Source organism: Silurus aristotelis (genome assembly GCF_946808225.1).
Source record: "Silurus aristotelis genome assembly, chromosome: 2".
Classification (NCBI taxonomy): Eukaryota; Metazoa; Chordata; class Actinopteri; order Siluriformes; family Siluridae; genus Silurus; species Silurus aristotelis.
Window position 1 is genome coordinate 35033730 of NC_139575.1, and position 13821 is coordinate 35047550.

General features: G+C 37.3%; 2 protein-coding genes across 3 annotated transcripts in view; both read left to right on the forward strand.

Annotated features, from left to right (window-relative positions):
* The window catches only part of LOC310716318 (arf-GAP with dual PH domain-containing protein 1), a 172388-nt gene that overhangs the window by 97598 nt on the left and 60969 nt on the right, over nucleotides 1–13821 (forward strand). The window lies entirely within an intron of this gene.
* The window catches only part of cacna1ib (calcium voltage-gated channel subunit alpha1 Ib), a 117962-nt gene that overhangs the window by 95406 nt on the left and 8735 nt on the right, over nucleotides 1–13821 (forward strand). For both annotated transcript variants that reach the window (XM_083522738.1, XM_083522739.1), the window contains exons 28-31: nucleotides 157–235; nucleotides 480–601; nucleotides 1584–2042; nucleotides 9560–9706. In XM_083522738.1, coding sequence (XP_083378864.1) covers nucleotides 157–235; nucleotides 480–601; nucleotides 1584–2042; nucleotides 9560–9706 — 807 coding nt within the window. The remainder of the gene's footprint in view (nucleotides 1–156; nucleotides 236–479; nucleotides 602–1583; nucleotides 2043–9559; nucleotides 9707–13821) is intronic.

Genomic DNA, 13821 nt, shown 5'->3' on the forward strand with positions numbered 1-13821 from the left:
CGGGGAGAAAAAACAAATTTTTGATTGCTTACTTATTCCGATGAGTCATTATTTGCTGACTTCTTGTTTATTGGAAATGTGAAGGAAACACTGACTTCAGCTCTCATGATTACTGTAATTAGCTAATGGCATGTTGAATGACTGTGTGTTTTGCAGGTGGGAAATCTGGGTTTGCTGTTTATGTTGCTGTTCTTTATCTACGCTGCTCTGGGTGTCGAGCTGTTCGGGGAACTGGGTAAATGGTCTTCTTATTAGTAGAGATTAAACGACAGATGTCAAACCCGTTGGCCCTGCAACTAGTGACTTTTTCATTCAATAACTAAACTTATCAAGACGTTGAGGTTAAACTGTGCTGATTGCAGCATTGTACTTTTCAGTTTATAGGTTCATTCTCAAATTAAATTAATTGTTTAAGGAAATAAATAAAATAAAATGTCTGTCTTTCTTTGTTCCTCTATTTATTTAATGGCTGATCTTAGTGTGCAACGCTGACTACCCGTGTGAGGGGATGAGTCGTCATGCCACCTTTGAGAACTTCGGCATGGCCTTTCTGACACTCTTCCAGGTATCGACTGGTGACAATTGGAACGGAATCATGAAGGTGAATTTAATTAGTATTTCTTAGAATTATTAGTATTTAGTAATAAGCAGTTGTGGACAAAGTACACCATCCATGTACTTAAGTTAGAGTAGAGATACACTTGGTAAAATATGTAAAATAATATAAATTCAGTAAAAGTGCTTGTTTTAAACTTTTACTTGAGTAAAAATGGACCAAAGTATCCAAAATACTATCATTTATTATGGTTAAAATAAAAATATAATGTCTTATCATCCTTTTAGTCACAAGAGTCTTTGCTTAATCAACTCAGTTTATGTGAAAAGACTGTTACTACACAATGTACAGCACAACCAACTCTTAATAAAATGATATTAATGAGTCAAACACTGATTATTATCTATTACAATTATCATGAGCCCAAAACTTTCTTTTCAACCACTTCAAAAAAATGGAAATAAGGCCATGGGTGTTGTGGCAAGTTAGAATCAGGAGTTTTCTCTACAAATAATTACTCTTAAAGTGTTATGTTTGCTGTTGAACTGATGCTGAATTGTATGTTTGTGCGAAATAGATACCACCAAGCGCCAATCAAAACAAGTAAAAAATTAAATAAGCGCATGCTCGACACTGATTGATGGCTTGATGGCTGGTGACTGTTTTCACAAAATGTAGTTGGGTAAAAAAAGATATTTAAAAAATTCCTAAATAAAAATACTTTAGTAAGTAATGTACAACTTACATTTACTTTGTTACTGTCCACCACTGGAAATTAGTATAATTATTAGTATAATTATTCATAAATTTAAATAGTAGTTAAATATTGTTAATAAATAATTGTTTTCACTATTTTTTTTTTATCATTAAAATCTTATTATCATTGTTGTTACTATTATCATTGAGTCGTAAAAAGGTATTATTATTATTATTATTATTATTATTATTATTATTATTATTATTGTTGTTATTAGGTTTTTTTATATTTTTTGCATGTTATGTTTCAAATCCTACTTCTTTCTCCCAGGACACTTTACGCGAATGCCCACCAGGCGACACTTACTCCTGCAATGGCAGTCTGCAGTTCATCTCCCCCATGTATTTTGTGAGTTTTGTGCTGACGGCCCAATTTGTCCTCATCAACGTAGTCGTTGCTGTTCTAATGAAGCACCTAGACGACTCGAACAAAGAGGCGCAGGAGGAGGCGGAGATGGACGCTGAAATCGAGCTCGAACTAGCACAGGGAGGACTCTGCTGCCTGGGTGGACTGGCAGCTGCTGCCGGGCCTGGCATCGGGATGGGAACTGGAGGTGGTGGAGTTGGTGGAGGAGGTGGTGGAGTTGGAGGAGACAGGCCAAGTTTTGAGTGTGGAGGCAGACAGGCAGGCATGGTAGGGGCTCACGTGCATGCCAGCCAAAGTGGGTACACACCTCTGAGTGGAGGATATGAATCACACAACCACAGGAAGCTCTACTCACCTGCACAGGTAGGCCAGAAATTACTGCTGCATGCATTTTTCCTAATAGCAGTGTAATTTAATCTGATCTACATAATCTAATGCAAACCTCATAGAGGTCCTGAATGGTCAACAGCAATGAAATTTCCATTCGGTTGTGTCAGTTTGAATTAAATGAACACATGAGAAATTATTAAAGGGGCTAAAAAAATGGAAGAGTAATGGACTGCATTAGTAACTGTCTCTGTCATCAGCATTCATTAACTGCCACTAGCTATTTCCACACTTTGGTCACAAGTGGGTACTGAGGCTTGATTTCAAACAAATAAGATGCAGGTGCAAAGACCTATCTGCCTTGACTTTCCGATCTACTTGAATTTGATTAGCTTTCTCAGCATCTGATAGATATTGTGGAAGTAGTCACTGCTTGGACATGTATATTGACCATAAGTCATTCATCTACATTCATCTAGATTACAGGGTTCCTCTGCATTTTGGAAAAGTACGAGTGATTTCCAGGTCTGGATTGGTATTGAAAAATGAACACTGAGTATTAAAACATATTTGTGTTTCCATACTATTGCCCTACTCAATTTTGAAAAATATTAAATTAAGAATGTCCTTTTTTTATATATAAAACAAAGGCTATGTCTACACTCATTTCAATACATTTGAAAACAGCATTTTCATCTAGAAACACACGTTTGTACATGTTTTGTTTTGACTCGTTTCCTCAAAGTTGCTCATTCACGCAGAAACGTCGGAAAAACGCTCACGTCCCTGTACTGCGCATGAGTATAGCGTTTATTTACATTCAACATTTCCGGCTCTTTGAAACATCGTGCCAATGGTGTGGACTTTAAATGATTTTTATGGACTTTAAATGATTAACTATGCACTGTTTTTTTTTTTTAATTATTAATATTATTGCTGTGCATTGAACGTAGTTCGGTGTTAATTTGTATGAGCCACAGTAGCTACAACCTTCCAGCAATTATTTGGTAATATCCTCTAATATCAAACATTAGAGATTCTGACTCTGAAAAACATCAGAGATTGTAATGTAATGCATGTTATAGTTGGAATTTTTTAATAATTATTTCAGCTGTTAAATAAAAAAATTACATTTAGAGAAGTATAGAAAAGTATGGAATTTAAAAAAAGAAAATGTGTAGGAACCCTGAGATCTGGTTTGGAAGATTGTAGACAGAACATCCTTTATTTCAGAACATTCACCATTATGACATAATTCATTAATTGGTATTAATTTCTTGTCCAAAATTTGCCTCAAGCCAAGGTATCATCTTTTTTTTCAATTTTTTTTTTGGAATAAAACTAAATGTATCTTTGACACCCTGCAACTTGCTATAGTTATAGAATTGTGCTAATAGCATGGAAAAGACCTTATGGACTCTTAATCAAAGCAATTCAGGGACTGACTCATATGTGGATTCAGCACGCACGCAGATTGGAACAGTGTAGAAAAGGTCTGAATAATCGTTTGATGTTAAAAGCGAGTCGCAGGGACATGCTGTACCAGGTACTGACAGCATGAACATGAAGTAAGTGAGAGTAGAATAATGGTATTTCTGTTCACTGGAAAAAACCCAATCCAACCACTATCACCCTGTACCACCCCACCTAATCAGAAGCTACCTCTTTCTCTTATTTCCTCAGTATGAGTCACTGGTGTTTGTGTGTGCAGGTGTGTGTTTGTTTTGGACCCTAACTTGATAGGCTCTACTTGCACTATTAATAGCTTGGCGCTAAGAATAGTGCAGACCGGCATCTTGCGACAGCACCTGTGGACTGATTGTGAAATTTAAAATGCACCACCAACAAGACCAATCTCCCCACTCGATCAACACAGGGCCCTGATTCCGGTCAGCATCTATTTATAAAAGGCAATCTGGTATCTAGAAATCAGGGCAGCCGATGCCTGATATATGATGCAGATTTTTCTGGCCCATATGGTTGCCTGGTTTTCTTTTTATCCTCCTTCATCTCATTAAATCTAACAATTAAGGAATAAGAAGTGATACAGAAAATTGCTTAAATTGAACATTTATTGAGCAACACAAGCCTCTCCAATCAGTGCACTTGTTAGCAGGTTAGCGACCTGTTTCCTGAACTACAGATGGGTAAAGCCTTTCAAACAATACAGCTCCAAAAAGGTATACTCCAAATGGTATTCTCATACTTTCTAAAAATGCATCATATATAACTCCGAATTGCTATTCGTCTTAGCGAATGAGAACACGAGAAAAAGAACTGACAAAAGCAAAGACTTACGTCATTTTTGTCACTTGTCTTTGCAACTGAGCAAACATGATTGTTTACGAATACAGACTACTGCCACCTACTGGTATGCGCTTAGCTGCTCACTAATGCGCCTGCCTATTAATCGGCCTAATTTGCAGCACAATCGTCCAAAGCCGATTAATTAATTAAAATAATGGCAAAAGAATTCACCAGATTAATCGACCGTCCGATCAATCGATTGTTCGGTTTACCTCTGCTCATAAATATCTGATAAATTGAAGAATAAGCACAAAAAGTGGTCCGAATACTCATTATATGGAAATAAACAATTTCGAAAGGATAAGATTTAAAATAATGCAGTGTCATTCTTTAGATTGTGCTGATTACAGGGTTAATCAAGTCTAAACCTTATTACATCGTTTTAGAAGAAGCTAGCTTTACCAGTTTTTGGCATGGTTCCAAACTGAAGACAGTCTGTCATTGCCATAAGCAGTATAATTAGTGGGTTGGATTGAGGGTGAGAATTAGAACATATACAGAGACTCAGAGAGAGAGAGAGAGGATTGCTGTCTCTTTTTCTAACTCTCCAACCCAGAATCATAACCAGCTGTTCCTGAACGAGTTGTGGGTGTTTGTTTTGGGGCTGTTAAAGTTTTATACTCGCTTAGTGAGTTTTTTTTTAATCATGAAACTGTGAAAAAAAAACTACCTGCCAGCTTTAAAAATAAAGAGAATTATGCAGTTTTCAGCTTTATAATGTTTGCTTAATCAATGCTGTTTATATTATGGCTGCATATATATTATGGAGGGTTTGCACACCAGATGTACCACGATGTGGATAGGACAGACTTGAAGTTTTCTGGTGCTGGTAAATAAAACTAACCCAGCATACCGCATAGAAATACATTAAAACATGCCTAAATTGGTACACAGGGAGTATAAAAGGAACAGGAAGCTCTGTTTAAAAGACATCAAGAAAAGGACATAATGGTTTGTATTCCTTATGGACACTATGTCTTTGGATCTGAAGATCATGAGTTCAAATCCCAGACACACCAAGCTGATATTCTCGGGCTCCTGAGCAAGGCCCTTAATTCCATGCAGTAGTTGCTCAGTTGCATGAATGAGATAAATCTGGATAGGGCATCTGCCAAAAGCCATAAACGTAAATGTTTTTTTTATAGATTTCACAGAATATCTTTGAGGTTCCCTGGTGGTCTAGTGGTTAGGATGCGGCGCTCTCACCGCTGCGGCCCGGGTTAGATCCCCAGTCAGGGAACCAACCCCACCCATTAGGGTTGCACAACTCTTAGTGCCGGTCCCAAGCCCGGATGGGGAGGGTTGCGTTGGAAAGGGCATCCAGTGTAAAAACATGTGCCAAATGAAACATGTGGATGGTCCGCTGTGGTGACCCCTAATGGGAGAAGCCGAAAAAAGTATGTATACAGAATATCTTTGCCAGTCTGGGTTTGTTTAATGAGATTTGTCTGAATGCAGTCAGGTGATTGAATGAAGGTCATTAAACAAGGTTATAAACTGCAGATCATCAAAGTGCAACCACTTCCTTTCTGGGTTTTGCAGCCACAGGCATGGTAATGCATATAAGAAAGACCTTTCATCTAAAGCATTTGAAAAGCTTTGACAAAAGTGTAATTATTCAATCATAGATGAGTGTTCGTAAGTGCCTCACAGTTTTTTCCTCAGAAAGAGTTTTGGTATGAGCAGGGAAAAGGCCAGATCAGTGTGATTATTAGTGCGGATTTTTTTCTTTTTCAGCTCGCAACAGTAATGCTCAGAGATGTGCTCTGGATAAATGGTTGTCATAAACACCCTAACATTTCCAAGGATTGCAAGTACTAGCAGAAAATCATGTAGGGCGACCGTGCCCTATTAAAATGTCAAGACAAAAAGAAAGAGCATTGTGTATCGGCTGTACGGCGATTTGGTGAAGTTTTAAAGTGCACTTTTATTTCTGTGCAGTTTATCAGTGCCATTGCTGAGCTCCTACTGGGGAAACATGTTAATAACTAGTTGATATACTGAAATCACAAAAAAAGATGCTCTGTGTAGCAAAAAAGGGACAGAACACCATCAAATGTTTTTCTGACAACATTGTCAGTTCAGCTCATTACCTAATTTTCTTTAAAATCTGCCTCAGTCATAGCATATGTGCCACATGGGTCACCAGGTTACCGTGTTAGATGTCAGCTACTGCAGCGAGTTTTATCAATAATCTCTCAGAGATATTAAAAATGATTGGATCACCGTCTGACCTCACAGAGCTCGACTGGGCTACTGAATGTCTAGTCAACGTTCTGTTACACTCTAGATCAGTGGTCCCTAACCTTTTAAAACCTTGTTAAAAGTAGAAACAACTAGTTGTCTTTTATTTAATTAATTGAAGAAACACCTTTACAAATTAAAGTGCGATAACAGAAAAAAAAACCCCATTACAGTCTATGAGTCTAATGAGTTCTGCACTTTCGCATCAAAAAGAAATCTGCTGTTATAATGTCATTTACGATAATGAGAGAAGTTGCTAATGCTGATTCAGACTTCAGACAGTGAGCGCACACATTAAAAAACTTTCTATGCGCTTTCAGCTGGCATCGCTGGCACCTGGCTTGTCCGTCTCCATCTTTCTTTCTTGTGACTTTAGTGCATTTGTTCTCCGCCCATCAATCAATCAGTGCAGTGCAGTTTTTCTTAGATTTTTTTACTCAGTAATTGATATAATTAAAAACATTTAATTAAGTACAATACTTCCAACAAAACACTTTCACAAAAAATACTCAATTATAGTAACACAAGTAAATGTAATTCGTTACTTTCCACCACTGAGTATAGTGTGTTCCTCTCTAAGGACCATAGGTGGAATTGGGTGAAGGGTTAGTTCTGAGTTCTGTCTAGACTGAGTATATATAAAGCTCTACAGGATATAACTGGCTGATAAACAGAGCCAGTGATGGTGTGTCTGATGTGGCAGATCAATGACCTCTCTGCTTCTTTTCACCTGACGGGTTTCCAGGATTGTTGGACGTGAATGATCATGCATGACTGGCTAGGAACACGGCTCAATGAACACCAGGGAAAAAAAGGGAACAAAAATAGTGCTTGTGCTGCCATCACCTCACAGGAAACAAAAAGCCAGTCAGGCTTTACGGAAACGACAGAAACAGACATCGCTTGAGTGTATTCTTTATGCTTTATCTATTTTTTTACCCCAATCATAATTCATCATCATACAGTAATCACATCTATCCCTCGAAGATATTTGCGCACTTGTCCAAGCTCGCTTACTTTCCAAGACACGCTTGTGCAGGCTCGTCTACTTTTGAAGGCACACCTCATTGACCCCTGGGTAAAATAATCAAAAACTGGCAGTCCAATTAACTAGATAGCTTCGAATATCTTAAGTGGTGATGATCTTATTAATAAGACACAGGGGAGGGCCTGGAAGGCTTGCTACACTCAACATTTAATCAGTGGCTTACATTTTAATGGTGACACATAATTAATAGGACACATGCAGGGTTTTGTAGTACTTCTATGTGCCAGCCAGAAATGCTACTGAAGGACTGCAGCATGCTGCAAAGTTCTGATTAATTTCTTCTACTGCAGGCTAGAGAGAGAAATAAAGGAAATAGCATGGACAGTGGATGGAGAATGTGAGTTAGTGGGTTTTGCAGTAATCTTGTTTGTAAAGCATTTTGTATATAAAAAAATATACAATATGTAAAAAATGGGCAGCCGTCTGAGGATGTTGTCAGTTTTAAAAAATGTTCCCTGCTGCACCTTCACTGCTAATGGGAACCACCTAGAAACAAAATAAGATAAGATATAACTTTATTTGTTCCACAGTGGGGGAATTTCTGTGTTCCAGCAGCAAAGGAAATGAAATGTGCAAATATATATAAAAAAAGTAGAAAACTATTTTAGAGTAGAGTAGAGTACAGACCTATATTATATGGAAAGTTTGTGCACAAAAGAATTGTATGCGCGTTTTGAACATTCCAGTCCACATTTTGTCCCATTTGCTGTTCCACTCTATTTTGCAGTGTGGTTGTGGAGATTTGGGCTCATTAGCGACAAGGGTTTCAGTCGAATCAGGTACTGACGTAGGGTAAGGAGGACTGGGGTGCAGTCAACGTTCCAATTAATTCCAAACGAATGAAGTGAAAAGTTTGTGTGCATTTATTAAATAAATAAATATGCAGCTTTAACACTCCAGTATACTTCATATATAAATTTGCAGTAGCACATTAGAAATAAAGAGTACAGAGTGGTGGATGAAGTACACAAACTATATAGTTGAGTTAGAGTAGAGATCCACTCAGTAAAATATGACTCCAGTAAAAGTAAAGGTTCTCCCTTTGAACGTTCACTTAAGTAAAAGTACAAATGTGTTTACCTTCAAATGGACTTAAGTATCTAATGATTTCATTACGACTATAATGTTCCTATTATCATGTTTGGCAAAAGAATCTTTGCTTAATCAACTTAATTTATGGGAAAAGACTTTAATGTTGTTTTCCTAACACACCGATCTATTAATAAAATGATATTAAAGATCACTGAATCATATCTATTAGGATTATCATGAGCCCCAAACCTTCTTTTTAACTACTTAAAAAAATCGTGCAAGTAAGACCACAGGAATTGTAGCAAATTAGAGTCAGGAGTTTCTTCCATCATTTATTCCTCTCTAAATGTTCTGCTTGCTGTTGAATTGATTTTGAACTGTATGTTGGTGATAAGTAGATACCACCAAGCGCCAATCAAAACAGGTTTAAAACAGATCATAAGCTCTACCTTAATTGGTGGCTTGCTGCGTGTTTGACCAGTTAAGTTTTTAATCCTCTCATAAATAAAAAGAAATGAATGACTTTTGACTTTGAAATGTAGTGAAGTAAAAGTCTCCCAAAATGGAAATTATATTTACTGATTTTTATTGATCTTCCTGCAAATGATTCACGAATCAATCAATTCATATCCAGCTATTATAAACAAGGCCCCTTGTTTGTAGTCTGCAGCAGGGTAGATACTGTAATCTGTGTCATTTGAAACTATATGCGCAAGCTAATAACTTCCTGCATTCTATGTGAAACATCAAACCTACTGTAAAATGCCCCCAAACACATTCCTACAATCAGTCGCTTCAATAGGTTCCAAATCAGAGCTGCTCAGACATGGTACCAAAAGTGCATTTTATGACGTGTGTCCAAACAAACCGTATATTAACACCTCAACCAAATGCTAATACTGTCATGTGTGTTTGTATTCAGGAGAACCTGTGGCTGGATAGTGTTTCTTTGCTGATTAAAGACTCCCTAGAGGGCGAGATGCAGATGATTGATAACCTGTCAGGATCTGTGTTTCATCACTACTCGTCCCCTGCGGTCTGCAAAGGCTGCAGGTGCCAGCCTACAGAGGTAACACACACACTAGAAACTCTGCAACCTCAAAAACCGGTTATCTTATTTACATATGAACTTGGGTATGTGTGAATTGTTGCCGTCTAAGGGCAGTAATTACAGTTGAGTTACACAAGAGTAGTGAGAATTGAATTACTTGGAGGCTTACATGGTGTTTAGAGAGTTATAGAGGATTTGCTCATGAATCTAACCTTGGGCTTAAGCCTGTGTGTTCTTGCTTAAGAATGTAGAGGTCAAGTTGTACTGTAAGAAAAGATTGCCATGAACGAGTTCAGAATGCATTAGAATGCAAGACTCTCACTAGACACTGACTATCCATCTATTTTTAATGGGATACTACAAAGCACCTCTCTGCCAAACGCTTTAAATATCAAAACTATATAAATGATCTTATGGTATTATTCGGCTTTTTGAAGTGACAGAATGTTCTGAGAACATGGTTCTAGCAGAACCAAGGCATGGGTACGCATCAGATACATAAGTCTTCTCTTTTTTTAGGTATTTCTTAGGCATTTTAAGACAAATGTATATATTAGATACCCGAGAACATAGTATGCAATGCATAAGCGTATTCCAAGAATAATGGTCACTGTATGCTACCAAATCAAATGTTGACCAGCCACAGCTTAGTTTCCCAAAAATAATACTGACAGTAAAGCATCCTGCCAAATATTGTGAGGTACAGCTTGGAACCTTAAGAATAATATCTATTATATGCAACCCGGCCAAAGCTTAGAACTCCAAGAATACAATCTACTGTATGCAACACTGATAAATATTGTCCAGGTATACTGTAGCTAAGGACCCCAAGAGTAATGCTTTCTAAAAAAGTGCCATGTGTTGATTTTTAAGAAACAAAGGGTAATTTGGTTGATAGGTGAGTTTTAAAGTCTGTTTAAAATGAGTATATATATATATAAAGCTATAAAGGGTGTATAAGCATTTAAGTGAGGGTCTAGAGCCAGTAAGGCAAATGTTGGCTTATAAAAAGAGCTAAACATACTGTACATGGTAGATATATACAGACATCTGTCTAGAATGATTATGCAGCAGAGGTGGTAAGAGAATAAAATATACTACAAAAGTAAAAGTGCTGTTACGTCATTGAAATTTTACTTAAGTACAAGTAAAGTTACTGGTCTAATGATCTACTCAAGTAAGTAAGAGTAGAGTTTTTGGAGTTACTTTATTAACAGTGGGGTGTGGGGATTGTAGTTTGGTTCAAAAAGGGGATATAAAACTCAAACTAGTGGTTTATAATTAAAGGAACACCGTTACAAATTAAAGTGCAAGTATACAAGTCAGCATAAACAAAGCTATAATATCATGTTCTGTAGTGTATTTTAATATAAGAATTTAAAATTAGGATATTTGAGGACAATTCCCTATGAATCTAATCTAATCTAATCTTGACTAAGGCCAACTTGTCCATTGCTAGAGCCTGACAGATTGCTTAAACCTCAATGTATAATGCAAAAAAATGTGTTTAAAATGAAATACATAAATATGACAAGACATCTCAAAGACTGTGAAAGAATTTACAGATAAAGTTATATAAATGATTTAAAAGTGAGCTATAACCTTTTCAGATGAGTGCTTGGTCACCTTGGTGATTGGTCACTGAGCAACTCAGCTACTGAATTGCTCAGTAGCTCTTAGTTTTATAATAGTTTTATATAGTTTTATACAAATGACTGTAAAAGACTGTAGAAAGATCAGTTCTCATAATCTTACATTCCAGTGCTCATGTTAGTTCTCACTCTAAGGTGGTCTGTATTGTTTAAAGACTATAATCACACTCTTGATGTCACCCAATTGAGGATGGGTTCCCCTTTTGAGTCTGGTTCCTCTCAAGGTTTCTTCCTCATAACATCTAAGGTAGTTTCTCCTTGCCACAGTCACCATGGCTGCTCATCAGGGATAAATACACATCGTTCACCTTAACTGTTAAATTCTGTAAAGCTGCGTTGAGACAATGTCTGTTGTGAAAAGCGCTATAGAAATAAACTTGACTTGACTTGACCCTATCCTTTATTGCATTATTAAACATGTCAAAATAATAAATTAAAGTGTTATAGCATATACATCTCACTGTTATTACAATGTAACACCCTCAGTTCAGTATCTTGTTCCTTATCTCAAGCACAAAGTTACTGCCAGTTTGCAAAGTAAAAAATAAACTGTAAAAATACACAGTGTTGGACCAATTGCTTTATTTTATTACATTTATTTCATTTAAATGCATTAAGATTAATGTGAAAATTATGTCCAATATAGTAGGCTGGATACAAGACTATATTTCTATTGTTATTTATTAGAATCAAGAAAATAAAAAGAAATTATTATTAATATCATTATTATTATTGTTGTTGTTATTAATAATGTCTGGCATTTGTTACAGTCCATTAACACCAGCTCAGGGCCAGGACTAAATTTAGTCCAGTTATATCACATGACATTGATTTTTCTTTCCCTCCAAAAATCGTATTTTCGTGTAAAGAAGTATAAACGTCACTTTTATCCCAATATACTAGACTACTTTGTACCTAAGCTGCAGGACAAAAAGCTTAAGTGACAGCATTACCTGTGCCCATCAGTTCATCTCTGCTTGAGCCTGTATTTTTGTGTGCTTCAGTACATTTTGGATCAATCTTCTGCTTTTATTCGTTTCGGCAGGATAACCAGACTGCTATGTAGTCGGAATATTTCCTTACATCCCCCAAAGGGGGCAGGCTGATATAACGTCTGTGGGAGTACAGGTTCTTGGAAATTGAAATGCCATGAGCCGTAACTTTGCTGCACTTCAATTCCCCCTTCACTTCACTCATCTACTCTGAGCTTCCTGCTAAAAGAGCTGCGGGTTATCCATTTTTAAACACATAATGTATGTTATCACACATCTGAAGTAATGCAAATATGTTGTATAATATGCATCAGTTCTGACTTCTTTTACACCCATATATTGATAAGCTAAGAATTAGAATGGTTTACAGTACCCACTTCTCCAAATATAGCCATATACCTTAATTACTATTCTATTAACTATTTCTAAATCCCTGTATATAATAAACCGTAAGGGACGGTGCTGTGAGGATTGGGCAGCAGTCGAAGGCGGGGCCTGCTTAGACTGCTGCCCCCACGACCCGAATTACGGATAAGCGGGAGGAAATGAATGAATGAATGTATATAATAAACATTACATATTGTTAATGTGAAAGACATTACATAAAACTAGGAATATGTAGCAATATAATTTATCATAGGACAGGAAACTGGAATGTGTTAATCGTAGGCAAGAGGTGGGAAACAACAGCGTATGCTATGCCTGTAGCAAAATTTAAACTTAGCTACATACCAAATGCATAGTTTTCTTCGGCAAAAAGTCAACAAGAAGAATGTCGTCTTTTTCTGGCTGTTGAACCTCTGTGTCTGGCATATAACTATAAATAGTTGGGTGTCCAGGGCACTGATTGTTATTTTTCACCCAATCTCAATAGTATATTCTATACCATGACAATCGTATACAAGATCATTAGTGTCAGGCTGCAGACGCGGAAGCAGATAAAGTCCAATCATGTTCTTTATTGAGGTGCAAAAAACAAAACACTCATACACCAATGAAAACAAAAGCAAACCCAGACATCCGCTCGTAACGAAGTATCCACTATGAGCGCGAATGTCAAACGCCTAATCCCAATGCAAGTAAAGCTTTCGGCAATGAGTACTTCAATAAGGAAATGGAGTTCGGAGAAATAGCCAGCGGTGAATCCCGGCGTTTGAGCAGCCACGCGATTTACCTGCATGACAATATAACGACCGACAGCCTGTGACTCAAGAACGTGAGTTTATGTAGTCTGATCATTCATGAGCCACAGCTGTCGGTAATCTTGGGAAGCAGCGTGACTGCTATCGAGGGGGGCGTGGCAGGGTGGATCTCTGACAGCTACAGACGGGGGCGTGGCAGGGTGAATTACTGACAGCTACAGAGGGGGGCGTGGCAGGGTGAATCCCTGACAATTAGTTACAATTAAAATGTATGGACTATTTAAACTGCAATTGATAAAAAGAAGCCTAAGCCTGTATAAGGTATTCCTTACCCCTAGAGGGCCGTG